The sequence below is a fragment of the Miniopterus natalensis genome, chromosome 8, assembly GCF_054644295.1.
Source record: "Miniopterus natalensis isolate mMinNat1 chromosome 8, mMinNat1.hap1, whole genome shotgun sequence".
NCBI classification, from domain to species: Eukaryota; Metazoa; Chordata; class Mammalia; order Chiroptera; family Miniopteridae; genus Miniopterus; species Miniopterus natalensis.
The window spans coordinates 50,188,933-50,206,526 of NC_142088.1; the positions used below are offsets into that span (position 1 = coordinate 50,188,933).

General features: G+C 34.5%; 1 protein-coding gene across 10 annotated transcripts in view; it reads left to right on the forward strand.

Moving 5' to 3' along the window:
- LOC107541990 (bromodomain adjacent to zinc finger domain protein 2B) overlaps positions 1-17,594 on the forward strand; it is a 294,279-nt gene that overhangs the window by 119,655 nt on the left and 157,030 nt on the right. For 6 of the 10 annotated variants that reach the window (XM_016220936.2, XM_087819826.1, XM_087819830.1 and 3 more), the window contains 3 exons: positions 10,830-11,018; positions 15,537-15,704; positions 16,595-16,788. In XM_016220936.2, coding sequence (XP_016076422.2) covers positions 10,830-11,018; positions 15,537-15,704; positions 16,595-16,788 — 551 coding nt within the window. The remainder of the gene's footprint in view (positions 1-10,829; positions 11,019-15,536; positions 15,705-16,594; positions 16,789-17,594) is intronic. The other 4 variants (XM_087819825.1, XM_016224518.2, XM_087819827.1 and 1 more) reach the window with 3 other exon arrangements.

Here is a 17,594-nt window from a genome sequence, read left to right on the forward strand (position 1 = left end):
TTGCCAATTTAAAAGGTTACAGAGTTTTTATGTTGGTTCTTTCATTGAATGACATATAGTTTTTATTTCTATGTTCAGAAATATATCACTCTAAATACCAAGAAATATATACCTTGAATACCGAGATCACAAGGTTGTTCACTCTCTAGGAAAATGACTTTTAGTGTATAACTTTCATAGTATTGTAGATTATGTTTAAAGTCAAGCCTGATCTTAACTTCCAGCACATAATTTACTTAAGAGAATTTTTAAAAAAAGAGAATGCTTAGTTGTCCTGCAAACTCAGTTTATCACATTTTCCTGTCTTGTTTGATAAAATACTTTGGGCCTGTTCATTGTCTGATAATTCTCTCCACTTTAAAATAAAATCATAGAGTGATAATAGACTTGGCCTCTTTATCTTAAACAATTTGAATCTCTTCAATTTTTTTTTGCCTGATATATAGAGACAACAAACAGAATTTTCATCTTTAAAATGTCAAAACTTCAACAGTTTTTTAATGGTCCCTTGGAAGACATTCTGGTTTTTTAAACAGTAATTTTAATTGACCATTTTCTGTCATCTTCATTAATGATATGTCTATAGGAATTCCACTGAGTTACAAAGGATGTCATTCAAACCAGCTTTCAAACTTTGAATGATTAATTTCTTTTGAATCAATACCTTGTTAGGATTTGAGATTATACCTACCTACAAGTTATCCCGTTACTATTATGGATATGACAGAAGACATGAGTCTCCTGGGTCAGAGATTTTATTATTTATGGCACAGCAAATAGCATGAGCATCATGTTGGCATTGGTTTCCCATTCCTCCCAAATCCCTCAGCGGTGACACAGAGCAGCCCACTTGGATCTTATACATGCTATGGGTTTGTGTCACAGCTTAGGAATACTGAGCTTGAGGAATCCACTGCTTTTATTGTAAATGAAAAAAAACCCTTTTTCTGGAGGATGTTACCTCATCCTTCAAGGTTGACCACTGCAAATGCAGTCCTGAGAAATGGCTTGGTTGAAGAGTAGTCAAGGCCTTGCATTCTTGGCATACCCACCAATAATAACATGTAGGGACCTTGAAGAACTGCCTTTCACAAAACACCTTTCATTTTTATTACAGTAACTTGGATAAAAAATAACCCTGCAATAAAGATTAATTAATCTTCTCTGGTTGGTGTGGCTCAGTTGGTTGGGTGTTGTCCCATGGATGCTGGCTCGATTCCCGGTCAGGGCACATAACCCGATTGTGGGTTCCATCCCCAGTAGGAGGCATGTAGGAGGCAGCTGATCACAGCCCATTGACTTTTTGTTCTCACATCCATGTTTCCCTCCCTCCCTCTCCCTTCCTCTCTCTCTAAAAATCAGTGAAAATATTGAAAAAAAGATTAATTAATCTAAGGCCATCTGCATATATGTGTTTTGTTGGTCTTATCAAAATATAAGAAATACAATATTTCTTTTCTCTTTAAAGTATGATTAAAAAGCAACTTCCCTACTTCTAAAAAATAATTTGGGACAGCTTTCAATAAATGTATTAGTATAGTAAACAAAACAGTTAACGACAGATTGAAAAGTAGGCTCTAAAAAGGTGTTAGCTAAAGAAAGCCACCAATATTGAACAAAAAAACTTAACAAACTAGCTGCTAAGAAGAAAAGGAGAACATAAGGGGATACATGGCTTACATACTAGTGCTAGTAAGCATATCAGTTCCTCAGGAAAAAGTGAACTTTTTTCCCCTGGCCCTGAGTGGTATAGGGAATATGCTTCCAGAACCTTTGTGTGAAAGGGCAAGTGATGCACAATATCTTACTTGCCAGTTTCACAGACATTCAGACTGTTGCACATATTGGCTCTGGGTGAAAGCCAAGGTAGTGGTATTTAAGTCTAGTTGCATAATTAAACTTTACAGAGTGGATTTGCTTAAGAATTGCGGTCATTTGACCTAATACAAAGATAGAAGTTGGGAAATTGCAGTTGTAGTTAAGCTATGCCATAGACCAGTGGTTTTCAATCCATTTTTTTAAAGGTAGATTCCTTCAAACAAAAGCTTGTAAAATTGCCGAATATATAAAACAGGTACATTGTTTGAAACTTCTCTAGTTAAAGCTGGAGTATCCCTGCTTTTCTTCTTAAAGAGATTGATTTACGTACGTATCTTATAATTGCAAGCCACCTACCTCTACACAAGTTGATCAGTGAGGCCACAACTGAGGGTATGTGTCAGTTACGATAGTGGTTAACTATGAATAGGAAAATATAAACACACCAGCCCATAGATAGGCGGTGCTGTGTGGGTTATGCCATCACATACCTGAACTCCTAATTCTAAATTCCTTCTTTGAAGTGGGGACTTTGATGCTCATGTGCGTATCTCATGGCTGTAAGAGGGCTGATTCACCTACGGCACTGTTTTCCAGCAAGGAAGTGGGGGAAGGGGGATGCAGCAGCAAAAGTGGCCAGCTTACTTTGACCCCTTTTAAAGAACTTTCTCAGAAACACCATCCAGAGTTTCCCACTTACATCTCTTTTGTCAGAACTGTGCTTCAGGAGAGGCCAGGAAAAATACTTTTTCTGTGAACACATTGCTGTTCTGAATAAAATAGAAGTTATTAGAGGAAAAAGAAGAAATGGAGAGGTAATATCTGCTATGGCTAAGTGGAACAGAGGGACAGAGGACAGGTCTACCTGGGGAGTAGGCTAAGGTTATGTCATGTATAACTTCTTATGCCATGCGTAGGAATTTAGGCAGAATAATGCGTTGATTAAGAGCAAGTACTTTTCATTGTAAAGCCCTGAAATTTGAGTCTTGGCTTGTTCACTTATTAGCCATGTGAATTTGGGTAAATTACCCCTTTCTGAGCTTCGGTTGCCTCATCTATAAAACAGATGTAACAACACCCATTTTGCAGCATTATAAGAATAAATGAGATAATGCCTCACATATAGTAGGTGCCTAGTAAGTTATAAGCATTATTTTTATTTGTATGTCATCCAAGTGCAGGGATTTATATGATCACAGCACTTTGAAATTTATAGCTCTAGCACCACATAGTGCACCAGTTTGCAATGGGAATGGGACTAGAGACAAACAAGACTTTTAGGGGGGTACTTATACTTAGCTGGGTGAGAAATGATGAGGGCCCAGACTAAGGAGTTATTGGAGGTGGAGAAAGAAACAAGACTCCAGAAATATTTAGTGAGTAGATTCTTATGGAATATAATGACTGAATTTGGGTAAGGCGGTGTTGAGAGGGAGATTGAAGCCATGGCATGGGCTTGGACAGCTGGGTGAGGAGTGATGTAATGAGAAATGTGGAGGAAAAAAATAACTTTTAAAGGTTAAAAGGCTCATTTATCTTTTTGCTTGTTGCATTTGAATGGAATATGCATCCATTTTTATATCCACACTATTGGTGATGGATATTTGAATTGTTTCCAACTTTTGCCAGTTACAAACAATGTTACAACCACCATTATACATGGGCCCTAATGCATATAAGCATACTTTTCTGAAGATGTCTTCAACGTTACCAGTAGTACTAGTTTATTTTTCCACTGGCTATGTATCACAATTTTGATCCCTATCATCCATGCTAACACTTGTCATTGTCAGACTTTTTGATTTTTGTCAATAATGAATATGAAGTAGTGTTTCATTAAGGTGCCTTTTTATAAGTTTGGATTTCCTTTGTTGAGGTGTGTGTTTAGGGCTTTGGTGCATATATGTATTGGATTGTATGTATTTTTCTTAGTGGGTTTATGAGTTCTTTTTATATTTTCGATGCTGATCTATTTTCAGTTACGTTTGTGGGTAATATCTTTCCTCAGTCTTTGGTGCCTTTTTTTTATTCTACATTGTCTTCTGATGACTAGAACTTCCAATTTTAGCGTAGTCAGATTTATCAATTTTTAAAGTTATGGTTATGCTTTTTGCCTTAAGAAATCCTCCTTTACCTCTAAGGTTATGCATATTATTTTTAAGCTTTCACTTACCTCTCATTTAGTATTACCTTGAAAAGTATATGGTTATCAGGTATCAGGCCAGTTGTGACACCATGAATTATCCTCTTGGTTTGGGACCTATCAGGCAGTTCAACTAGAAATAACATAAATTAGTAAAGATGTTTTAGCAGAAAGTGATTTAATACAGGGAATTAGGCACTTAGAAAATTATTGAGGAGCTGGCCCCTGGCCCCCATGAATGATTTCAGAGCATTACTGTTGAATTGGTCTGCTTAGTGAAACTGCCTCTGGTTCGATCAGGATGCCACTGTTCCAACTGATGGCTCCATGGATCGTACCACTTCAGCTGTAATCCAGTGATCAGTAGCCACTGACATAACTCGCTCCAGGGCTGTTCTGTGCTGCCTGCTTGATCTGTACCACCTAAAGGGATGCTTCATGTACTACCAGTCTGCCAGCTTAACTTAGTTTTTCTTTCCAAATGCATCTGATTGGCGGAATCTAAATTATATACGGAATCCTGGCTGCAAGAAGAACTGGTAAATGTAGTTTTTAACTGTCCAGCTTCTACATCACTGGAAGGTACACTAAAAGAAGGGTGGAACAAATGTTAAGTGAGTCAATTATCTACCCTTTGAGCTCAACTGGTGATAGCCCCCCACCATATCTCCCCACTTGTGTATTGTAATAAACTTCTGATACATATATATGAGCTTTATTTCAATTTTAACAGTTCTTTTCTTCAGAAAAATAGTATTACATTAGTGCATCTAATAGTTCATATATATTTACTATATATATCATTTGATAACCATTCTATGTAGCAATATAAATTAAACCAAATAGAATAAATGCTTAACTCAAGACAATAGAGCTCTTATTTGTCACAGACAATAGCAAATCTCTATTGTTTCCTTTTTAAAGACTTTTCAAGGACTTTATTCTTTCTATATAGTATCACTAATTTTTCTCCATTTACTGGATCATATCCATCAGTATAAAACCATGTTCTTAGTATCTTCCATTCTAAAACACAATACAATACCTTTTTTCACCTCAAATGCTCTCTAGCTTTTGCCCTATTTTCTGCCTTGTTTTATAGCCAAACTTCTCAAAAGATATAGTTGCATATGCTTTCCCCTTTCTCGTCTTTCATGTATATTCTAACCCACACCAAAGTCACGCCTGTCCTCATCTCACTTAACCTTTTGGCAGATTGACGTCCTTCTTGCAAACCTTTTTTGAAAAATGTTTATATAGAATTGGCTTATTTCTTCCCTAAATGTGTGGTAGACTCCCCCAGGAAGTCATCTGGGCTTCAAAGGTGTGTTTTTAATTGTTGTTGTAAGATATTAAACCATGAGTCCATCTTTTTAAATATAAATTTTAAACTATTCAGGTTATCTTTTTCTTCTTGAGTTAGCCTTGGCAGTTGATGTCTTTCAAGGAATTTATCCGTTTTCTCTAAGTCATTGAATAAACGGACATAAAGTTGTTACAAATAGTACCTTTTCCTTTAAATGTCTGCAGGATTAGTAGTGATGTCTTCTCTTCCATTGTTGATATTAATAATTTGTGCCTTTTTTCTTTTTTTCCTTGTGACTAGAGATTTATCAGTTGTATTGATCTTTTTGGCAAATTGGCTTCTGGTTTCATTGATTTTTCTCAATTTTCTGTTTCATTGATATTGGCCCTTTATTATTTCCTTCTGTTTTTCTGTGGGTGTGATTTCTTCTTTTTTCCTAATTTCTTAAAGGGAAAGCTTAGGTAATTTATTTAAGACCTTTCTCTTTTTCTCATATATCCATTTAATGCTAAAAATTTCCCTTCTAAATACTGTTATGTCTGTATACCACAATTTTTGATATGTTTTCATTTCATTATCATTCTAGTGAAAATATTATTTTCCTTTGTGAATTCTTTGATGGGTTGTTTAGAAGTCAGTAATTTAGCATTTAAATTTTTTTATTGATGCCCATTTTAGTTACACTGTGGTCAAAAACATACTGATGATAATCTATACTCTGTTTTCGCTTCTCACTGCAGCTTTTTTAGACTGGCCTCCTGTGGGTCTCCTTTGTGCCTGTGAAAATTGTTGGGTCAGCCAAGAACTTAGGCAGGGATGAGTCTCCTTCCCTCTGTGGTTTCCTTGCTGCTAAGATTACCCTCTAATTTCCAGCTGCCCTGCCAGCTTTGACTCTGCACTCTGACACTTCAGGCTTTCTGCTGTCTAAGCCAATCATGGTGAAGGAATTCATTCATTTAAGAAATACATCAAACTCAGCAGATCTGCTGTCTGTAGCCTTCTCTTTCAAGAGCGGATTTCCCTATGTTCCCTGCTGGCTATTTGCCATGCCCCTGGAGTCCTTCCCCATTCATGCACGGTGTGCTTATAGCTAGCCATTTGGGTGGGTTAAGCTCTGAATTTGGGTCTCATTCTTTTTGTGATTTTTGTGATTTGCTCACTGCCAGGATTTCCCCTTTAAATTTTCTGATGTTTCCTCAGTCCTGGATTCTGACCTCTAGCACTTCTAGTTGATAAGCCTGCTTTTTCTTCTTCCACCGTTTTCTGTGGTTATAGTTGTGAGATGTAGGCAGCATTATCAGACCAAAACACTACAAAGTCATAGTTTTTACCCCTTCTCATTACCATTTTTCCAGATTAAACTTTCCCCTGGCTTTTCTCTACTTTTGGAGGTCTTCCCGTATCTTTAGTTTTGTTGTTTTAAATTCAGTTTTTATCATTACCTCTGTGAGTGATTCATGCAACCACTTACCTACTACCTCACCATTATCTGAAGTTGTCCCCCCAAAACAAAGAACTTTCTTTAAAAATTTTTCATCTAGGACTCCATGGGCGGCATGTGACCCAATCTGGCCAATCCAAACATTTTATTTCCCAGACAATAGTGATTGGTTAAGGAATGGGCACAAGATGCAAATCAGACTATTCAAAGACAAAGAGATTCCATTCTGGAATTTTTATTGGAACTGGTAAGGAAGGGGATACCCTTTATTCCCACAATCTGGGAGAAATGGCCTATCTGAGGATGAAGAGCCAAAGGAAGAAAGAGAAATTTGGTTCTGGTAAACTTTCAATCAGTCTTTTCCAAAAGCTTTTGCATTATGTGAGCCAGTACAGTCACCTTCTGCTAATTTTGAATTGGGTGTTTTTTACTTTTCAACCTGATATACCCTCCATGATCTAATCACTGTCTGCTTCACATTTATGTGGTACTGTTCTCACTCTCTTCTATTATCTTTTAGCCTCCCTGACCTTTCACTTCTTTAGATACAGATATTCTTTCCCAGCTAAGGATCTCAAACATGCTCTTCCTCTGCAAGGTCTTCCTAAGCTGATTCTTTCTTATGCTTCATCTCAGATTAAATGTCCCAGACATTTAGAGAAGTCTCCTTTGTTCATAGTGTCCAAGTCATTGTTCCACTGTTACCTGTTTTTGCACCTAATCGTTTCATTCATAGTACTCTTCACAATTTATAATTAGCATCTGGTGGTGTTTTGCATATTTATCTATTCCTCCACATTTAAATGGCAGGAGCCATATCTGTTTCATTTTATCATTATATCTCCAGCAAGTGCCTGGCACAGAACTATATGCTCAAGAAACAATTGAAGAAAGGAAAGGAAGGAGAGATGAAATTGCAGGACTAGGACTTGAAAATTTGATGATAAATTAACTCTAATAAGTTTTCTAGGTTATAATATGCTTTGCTCTGGTACTACTAAATGACAACTTCCTGTTTGGATTAAAGGCCGTTGGAATCAGTCCCAGGGATGTGCCTCTTCTGCTATTAATGAGTAGAGAATTGATTCATTCATCAGATATTTATTGTGTATCTATTATGTATGAGACACTCTTTTAGGTATTTGGGATCTATTACTTAGTCCTGTATATGACAGCACTGGTTTATAATACTGAAATATTAACTAACTTGTTTTATACATTGTGGTGTAAAAAACAGTCATTTAAATTATGGTCAAACCATGTGTCCCTTGAGGTCAAGGATTATACCTTATTCATCTTCATATGCCAATTACTAAACATAGCACCTGAAACGTAATAGGTATGTTCATGAAATGTCTGAATTACTGAACCTGGTGAATAAATAATGATAATTATGGAAGATTTTTACATGGAATTAGTATCTGTGTTTTTTTAAAAGGTGGTAGAAAAACAGTATTAAAATTACATATAATGTTTCAGAGCCTTTTAATAAGAAAGATTTTTTTTTATCATTGACTATAGATTCTTGCTGTAAAGGCAAAATATAGTAAAAATTGTGAGATGTATTATGAAATTATTTCCCTTCTGTGTTACAGCTCTATCCCTATATAGCAGAGAAAGTCTCTAATGTGTATTTTTCATAATGATGGTATCACTATAATTGTTATGTGTCCTCATCTTAGAGACAAAAGTGAATCTTTTCTCACCAATAAGGAATAAGCCCTGTAGGTTCCATTGTGTCTTGGGTACTTTCTATGCTTTAACTGTCTTCACCATGAATTTTATAAGAAAGAATAATAAAATAGAGTAAGGTAGCCTCTTCATAATGTTGTAGCCATAGATATAATTCTGTGTACAGGACTATACTTATTTTTTTTCCATTTGAACCTATGGTGAATAAACATTTTATTCAAATTTCCTATTCAGTTCCTTCTAGATATCTCTCTTTTAAGTGTTAAAAAAAGAACATTTTTGTTATCAAATTGTGTGTGACTAGTTCTTAATTATTGTTGCAACAGTGACAACTTCATTTAGATATTGCTCATATTTTCTCTCCACGAGTCTCCAAGGCTTAGCTCATTTACTTCTTCACAATACAATTAACGTTTTAACTAGACACCTAAGGGTGTTGCTTGCTACCAATTCATTAGCTGTTATAGAAGAATTTCTATGAGTTTCTGACCCTTTATAATTTCAGTCTGTTATGAATTTTTATATTTTGTGTAGCTTTGACTTTACTCTTCAGTTTTTTTTGTATTAAACCACTGCTCTCTCTATATAGCAAATATAATTTTAGAATTATTAATTTTGTAAAATATAAATGACAAATGATTCTGAAATCCCCAAACTAAAATGTTCAGTTTAACTTCCTTATCAAGAAACTGATATAGAAGAAAATGTAACTGATCACACTGAGGAATTTATATGCAGTCACATGTCAAACTAAATACTGGTTATAGGCCTTTTTTTTCTTTTTAGAGACTCTAGCTGGATTTTTTGAGAATTTGCTGAACACACACACTTGAGGCATATCACTGGTCTTAAAGATAATGACATTTGAGTAACCCTTTTTCCCAGTGGCATTCCCTGTTTTGTTCTAACTCAACTTCAATACAATCTAGAACTCTGATTACACAGAAGTATCAAATTCACAAATTTTCTGTTTATGCTTTGATGAACAAAAACAAAGATTGACTGAGTTAGAAAAGATACCCGAGTTTGTGTCCTTTTCTTGTCCTCCCCTCCGACGGTTTCTTTGTGGGCCTTCATCATAAAGACACTTGGAGAACCTTTCCTGTGAGGTCTGGATTGCTTTGTTATACTGGAACCTTAACCCTAAATCATAACTTTTTATCTTATAGGCTGATACGAGACATACTTGTGACTTGATGCAATTTATTTAAATCTTACTGCATCAATAAAAATATAGTGTTATTTCAGTAAAGAATATAGTCTCTCAGGGAACATTGCACCCTTTTGATGGCTTCCTCTTGGTTTTAAGGGAATCAAAAAAACAAAGAGGAGAGGTATCTTTAATAACTAAAAGATAAAAAGTATTTATTTTTAACTTACATTTTTAAATTTACTTCAAACATATTGTGTTAAAACTAATTAAATGCAACTCCTGATATAAACAGGAGATAGTAAGAGCCTATTCTTATTTTAACACAGAGTACAATACCTTTCACACAGTAAATTCTTAAAATAGCCTGTGGGATTTGATATTGTTTTCATAGTATCAAGCCAGGGAGAGTTAATTATTTCCTGCAAGTAAAAGGAAGGTTTCCAAGTATTAACAGATTTCCTGCCAAATCTCTACAAAGTATGAAAAACAGGTCGTGTGTTTGATTGTATAACTCTCCAACCTGGGATTATAAACTTACTACTAGATTCTCTTTAGGGTAAGAGTGGAGATTGAAAAGTCTCACATTTGAATCGAGTGTGATATTTCTATCACAAAGTTTAAAAAATGATTTTTTTATTGATAGACACCCTTGGATACATTTAGAAATAATCTTAGGAAGTTTATTCATTAAATCTTTGTGATGTATTATACTTTGCTTTATTAGGCTAGAATATAATCCCTTTTTGGTATCAGCTCTCTTCACTTAAGAGGTATTGGATAGAGAACGGGCTTCACTTCTGGCACATGGAAACTGGACACTCTTCGCCTAGTTGTATAATTTGAGTAATGACTTGGTGACAGATTCTGAACTTATTTCTTTGGTTTTGAACCTTATGTTAATAAGGTGTTTTTATTTTCCTTATGAGTGAAAAAATTTAATAATATATTAATGTGCATTTATTAACAGAAAATTCACTCATTTCTGCAGGTCAAACTACTATAACTAATAAAAATTATTTACTTAAAACATAATTTCTCAAATTCAAAGTAAATAAGATTATACCATTCATTTTAATTATATTTGCTGGAGTACTGTCATGTTGTAGAACATCTTATTCTGTAGGGTTTGAAGAGTAGAAATGCAAAAGAAAAAATGTAAGATGAAAATTTAATAAATAAGAAATTATAAAATTTTATCTATTTTATGAATGCTGAAATCAGATAACTCTCATCTGTTTTTATAGTACAACTTTAAGTGTGTTCTTTTCCCTCCCAGGACATTTATTCAGAGCAGCTGGGGATCAACCGTTTAACCTGTCCACAGTGTCGAGTGCCTTCCCAATGGTCAGCCACCCAGTCTTTGGTCTACATTCAGCCAGCTCAGGGCATTCAGAATTTGGTGGTTTGGGGACACTTGGTACACCCACAGCCTTAGCCGCACATCCCCAACTAGCATCTTTTCCAGGTAAACATCTGTTACAAACAGTGTTCAAGGAAAGGAGGAAAGCTTGAAAATGTTCAAGCTGTAATTTGTTTATTAAATTGAACAAAAGAATAGTCTAGTGCCTGGTATATTAAAACTCTTGTACAAGAATTTGGTTAATCCTGTTTATCATGCGCAAAGAAACCCACACTGAGTGTTCTAGGTGGCAGCGCAGTTCATTAGTTATTCAAGTATTTAGCTAGAGAAATAAGCATCTGCACCAAAAGTGAATAATTAGACCAAGTTTTCCTCCTGCTTTTTATTGACGTATGATATATATGCAGAAAGGTGTACGTATTGTAAGGGTAGAGTTTGATGGGGTTTTTTACAGCTTTTATTTTTTTTAAAATAACTTTGGAAAACTAACGTCTAGTTCTTATAATAAATATCTCTGTACTTTTATTTTGAGTTCTCACTTCTCTGCACTTTGTCAGAAAGATAAGCTTGGCTCTTAGATTCCATATTTTTTTAATAATCAATCAAACAACTCTAGATTTGCAACACATACATAGCAGAAAGACCAGAATTACCGCAGATTTTACAGATTGCGAGAATTCAGGAGTTCAGTAAGACACCAATTAAAGCTTAACTTACACAAACATGCTATAATTTGTCTTGTTATATTACTTTGAAAGACTAAACTTTAAGTGTTTCCAGTGAGTAATTTCACTTTAATAAATTTTAGTAAGGGATGTTTAAAAATTAGAGCTTAAATGTAGACACAAACAAACCTGAATTTAAATCTGGCTTTGCTGCATTTTAGTTGTGTGACCTTGAACAAGTAACTTGACCTCTCAACCACAGTTGCCTCACCTGAGAAATGAGGATAACAATAGTAGTACCTGTGAAGATTCAAGGAGATAAGCCATGTTTAGTGCTGAATGCAGCATTTTCACACACAATCAGTGCGTAATTGTAACTATTATTACTGTTATTTTCTCTTGCCCACTTTATGGTAAAGAACTGTGAAGTGCTTTTTATACATATGCATACAGAATGGAAAAGTTGACTATATTACAAGTACTGGTTTTGAATCATATTATTCCTTTATTTCAGTTTCTAGAGGAGAGGGGGTGGTGGGGAGGGGTAGTGTGAATACAAAGGTAAAATAGAGTCTTAAAATGAGTCTTAATATTGGTTTTAAAAATACTAATAGAAATTTAATTCAGTCAGTTTCTAGAATAATTTAGCAAGATGAGCATTCAATAGATATTTTCTGAAATATAGGATTGCTGAATAAAAATCAAAATAGGTGCTAATATAGTTACTAGTATCTTAAATTTTTTGTTTCATGGTTTATTATATTACTGCCTTTGAGCATTTCTAAACAACAGTGTAATTACTGTATTATTAAAATCCAATACCTTCTGCACTGGAATGGTGGTTAACAAGTATAAAGAATTATTTATCTGCATTTCAACAATATTGATACTTCCACTGTATAGAAAAAAAATTAGTTCCCCAATCTACATAAACTTTTCACTCACTCATATATTGTACATAATTCTTTGAGCATTTACGGTGTTCTGTGCACTAGGCCAGGCACTGAGAAATACACTAATATATGTTATGTTGTTTATAGTTTTTAGGAGATGGATTAACAAACAGTTACAAGATAGTCTTTAGTGATAAAAGTATGACTGTAGAAGAATACTATTTTGCCAAATGATCAGAGTGTGTGCCTAGTTATAAAGGACTTATTTAAGTTGTAGGTTTGGTATAATATCAAATTTAAATTCTCAATAGTTGGCTTTATTCAAAAGGTTAATCAAAATGCCAAATTTTTGAAATCACATAATAAATAAATGAAGACACACAGGGAAGAAATTGCTAGGAATTTTAAATGATTAATTTATTTTTAAATTTTTTGGACATGTGAATTTTTCTGCATTCCAAATGATTTAATCAACAGATGCAACATTTAATGGTCACTGGTATAATAAAATTATTTTTATTTAATATTGAAATTATATTTCATGGTAATTTCTTTAAAACTATACCATGTTTGATTATTGTATTTTTATATTATATTACCATGAATTTTGTGAAGTGTCTGGCTCTATCAAGTATGAAATTTTAAAATTCTCTATCTTCTAGGTTCAAAATGAAATTTAGTATGGCCTCTGAAATATTAGAATTGTTCAGTTGAATATGATTAATGTTGCTCTATGCTGTTATCTCCTTTTTTAAAAAAATATTCATTTAAAAAAATATATATGCTTTTTAATTGATTTTGGAGAGCGGGAGAGATAGAAACATCGATGCCTCCTGCACGCCCCCTACTGGGGACTGAGCCCACAACCGTGGCATGTGCCCCAACTGGGACTCAAACTGGCGACCTCTTGGTGCATGAGAGGATGCTCAACCACTGAGCCACACCGCCAGGGCTGCCACATCCTTTGAATACATTTAGAAATTCATCATGTGCTGGACTATGTAATCCTTATTTTGTCCCCATCATGCTATAAACAAGGTAGTTTGTGAGTGACTAAATTTTTTAATTTTCTTCAGTTTGGAAGATAAATAAGCCCTCACTTAACAAAAATTATAGTACTTCCTATGAAATATTAGACATTTGTAAAGTTTGTAGTTAGAAACCCTATCTTTTTTATCTTTTTATTTGATTGACCTTCTATACTTGTTTTTGTTTGTTTGTTTTTTACTTGTGGGGTCAGCTTATTTATCACACACTTTCCCCAGTTGTTTTTTCTCACCCCTGTTGTGCACTATTGACATTCTAAAGTACATTTTTGTGTTTTTTTCTGAGTTTATGTCTAAAATATTTCAATCCTACTACGCTTTGATTGCCTTACCAATTTGCTGGTTGTTTACAAAGTCTATACATTCAACTGTAATGCTTTAATTATAGACTCTGTATTAAATAATATAAATATCTTTGGAAAACCTCTGTCCCTTTTTTGTCAGCTATGTGGAACCTAGTTTTCAAACCTATAAATAACAATAGATTCCAACTGTGCTGATATAAGCTCAAAATGCACAGTTTTCCTCCCTATCTAAATACACTTCTTTCATCTAAGCAGTGGATAAATGATTAATGCTTCTGTGTAGGTATTCTCGGTTGAGTTCCCGTCATTCAGGCACTGCTGAATATACATGGGTGTCATTTCACTAGCAGCGCCTTCCTGCCGTGCAGAAGAATAGCTTTTGCAGTTTTCTGCTTATACTGGTTTTTTAGACCTTTCAGAATGGCAGCCACCATGAACATGTCACTTTAAAAAAAAAAAAAAGCGAGTTTTGCCATTAGATAATAAAGGTGTGTATCACTTTACATCCTATTTTTAATGGAGAGTGATATTTCTAGAAAAGCTTTAAAGACCATGTAATATAGTATATCGAAAATATTGAAATTTTCCCAGGCTATATTATTGGGAGCTTTCCCCCTCTAATTTCCTTATGGTTGTTACAGTCAATGAAAAAATATTGCATATATCTTGGAAGATTAGCCTCAAAGGTTATAACTAATATGGTAATCTAGCAGGTTAGTCAGTTGGAAAAGATTGTTTCTGAGATTTTAGAAAGGGCAACACCAGGCTTTCCTTTGGATTATTTTCAGATCTTTTCTTAATCCTCACTCTTCCTTCAAAAATGTATTCTATAAAATTTGGCTTCTCTCCTTTTCTAAAAGTTTTAGCTGAAAGCCACAGTTTGAACATCTAAATTGCACTTGGTGATTTTCTATATTTAGTCATTTCGCAGTGATAAAGCAATCACTATTATTTGTAATTTATGAGAGGAGGTACGACCAAAGTTTAAGCTTTTTTCATTAATTTGAAGGGGTGAATCTTTATAAATCTTCCATATTTTAATGTGATTTACTTGTTTTGAAATCTTCTTTGAGCCCTTTTCATTCTTAGTCCCCCCAAAAAAGAAATGAAAAACAAAGGCTTACTGATTTGCTGTCTTTATGTTTTTATTTGAGTGTAGAACGTTTTCTTTCATAAACGCATTTGAAGTATAATAGATTACAGTATTCTTTGTATTGTTATTTAAACAGCCTGATTTTTCAGAGCCAGATCTATATTTTATGTAATATGAGGAAATTTTTATCACTGATTGTAGATGGTAACCTTAAATTCTAAGGTATTAAAATAGATTGGTATAGTCTTACATATATTGTTTCTTTCCTATTTTAGAAAATTATGGTATAAGTCATCAGAGTCAAATAAATCTTTAATATTCCAAGTTTTCCATTTTATTTTTATAATTATAGACGGCCCTTGTCCTTTATAAACTTGAACTCAGGAGGCTGCTGAGTGAAGGTTCTTGGATGCCACCTTAATGAGAGGAATGACGAGAGTATAACTTCTAATTAGCAACCTTGCAATTAGAAAGATGGTCAGAACTGTGGAATTCAGCAATTGTGTTCCAAGTTGAAACGTGAACTTTTTTTCCCAGGAATAAAATATAAAAAGCATTGCTACTTTAACTAAAAAGTTAATTCAGATATTTCTGCTTGTTTGTTTGGTGTTTGGTTTTGAGGTGCAGAATGGTGGCGAACAGCAGATGTTCACACTCGTACGGGGGCAGCCTTCTTTCCACCGTTGCTGGGAATCCCACCACTGTTTGCTCCTCCAGCCCAGAATCATGATTCTTCTTCATTCCATTCAAGGACTTCAGGAAAAAGTAATCGAAACGGTCCTGAAAAAGGTACCATATTAACTTCAACGAAGTATTAAAAAGCCCCTATTTCAAACCTATTATCAGTAGAGTTCAAGTTTAATAACATTTATATAGCATTGTGCTAGACACTTCCACACTGTCTTGCTTAATTCTTATAATAACTCTTCGAGATTGGAAGTATTCCCATTTGCAACCAATGTTAAATACCATTTAGTATTTTTTTGCAACCAAGGTTAAATAAGTTAGACAAGGAAATGTTGCTTATAGATTCATGTAGCACAGTCAGGATTTGAACCCAGGCCTTCTAACTCCAGAGGCTGCCGCTTTTTCCTCTGTATCTCACTAGCTTTTTTATTAATATTTTACTTATTCTGTAATTAAGATTAAGTTTATTAAAACTAATGTCCTAGTATTCCTCTTTTCTTTTAAATGATCATTAATATTTCTCTTGTTAATGGTTGTTAGACTATCATTTGCAAATTCTAATAGCATTTTAGATGGTTTATTATTATCTTTCTTTTCGCTTGAGGTAGTATTTGGGGGAGTTTAATCCAAAAGGATGAGTATTTGCATTTAATTATCCTTCTAAACGTTTTAAAAAATTGAAGTGAAAATCACATAAATGTAAAATGCACCATTTTAAAGTGAATAATTCAGTGGCACTTTATGTGTTCACGTTGTTGTGCGGCCATCACCTTCATGTAGCTTTAAAACATTTTCACCACCCCAAAAGGGTTGATGTGTTGTGAATATCTCATGGATCGAATCATACAATTTGGGACCTTTTGTGTCTGGTTTCTTTCACTTTGCATTATGTTTTTGAGAATCATCACATTGTAGAATAGTATATCATTACTTCATTCTTTTATGTGGTTGAATAAATTCTATTGTATAAACATCTTGATTTTTGTTTCAAGGTGTAAATGGGTCAATAAATGGAAACAGTACATCTTCCGTATCTGGTATCAACACATCTGTACTGTCCACTACTGCTTCTAGCTCCGTGGGACAAACTAAAAGTATAAGCTCAGGTGGAGGAAATCGGAAATGTAATCAGGATCAAAACAAAAACCAGCCTTTGGATGCTAGAGCTGACAAAATCAAGGATAAGGTAAGTTATTCTTTGAAGGACAAATGTATATCAGACCTATGTGTAGCATTCTAAAGGTCAAACCACATGAATCTATGGAATAATTTTTTGTGAATTACCAAGTTCTGTTTTTACCAAGTGGGTGTTTATTTTTATGGTGTGGTACTAATATTATGTATCTTAAAAATTAAAACTGTCAGCACCAATAAATATTACAAATAGTAATAATAGCTAAGATTTATTGAGAACATACCAGCTCTGCACTAATTGCTTTACATGTAATATCCATTTCAATCCTCCCTGTACCCCTAATGAGGTAGGTACTGTTATTAAAATGGGGAAACAGAGCCCTAAAACAGTTAGGCAGTTAGTGCTCAGGATTTGAAGTCAGGCAGGTTAACTCCAGAGCCCATGCTTTTGGAAACCTAAAACAAAAAAACTTTTCATTATGAAAGTTTTCAAATATACAGTGTAGGCAGAACAAGCATAATAATCTTGTATACCCTTTATTCAGGCTCAGTAGTTATTGGCGCGTGGACAACTTCATTTTGTTATATCCCCAACTGTACAGGTCATCAATTTAATGCCTCTCAGTTCTAAATCCACCCTTTTCCTTTTTTGCCAGTTGGCACTACGTTAGGTCTTGGAGAAACACTGGAATGGAAGGGGTTTCTGTTCTTGGTTCGTGTTTTCTTCTCGCCTCATGCTGTGGCTGCCAGTTGTGTGTAGGAGACTCAGTAATGCACATGATGTAGTGAGTTTCATGGCATCCCAGCTTATTACAGTAGTTCCCCCCTTGTCCGCCTGTGGTTTCACTTTCTGTGGTT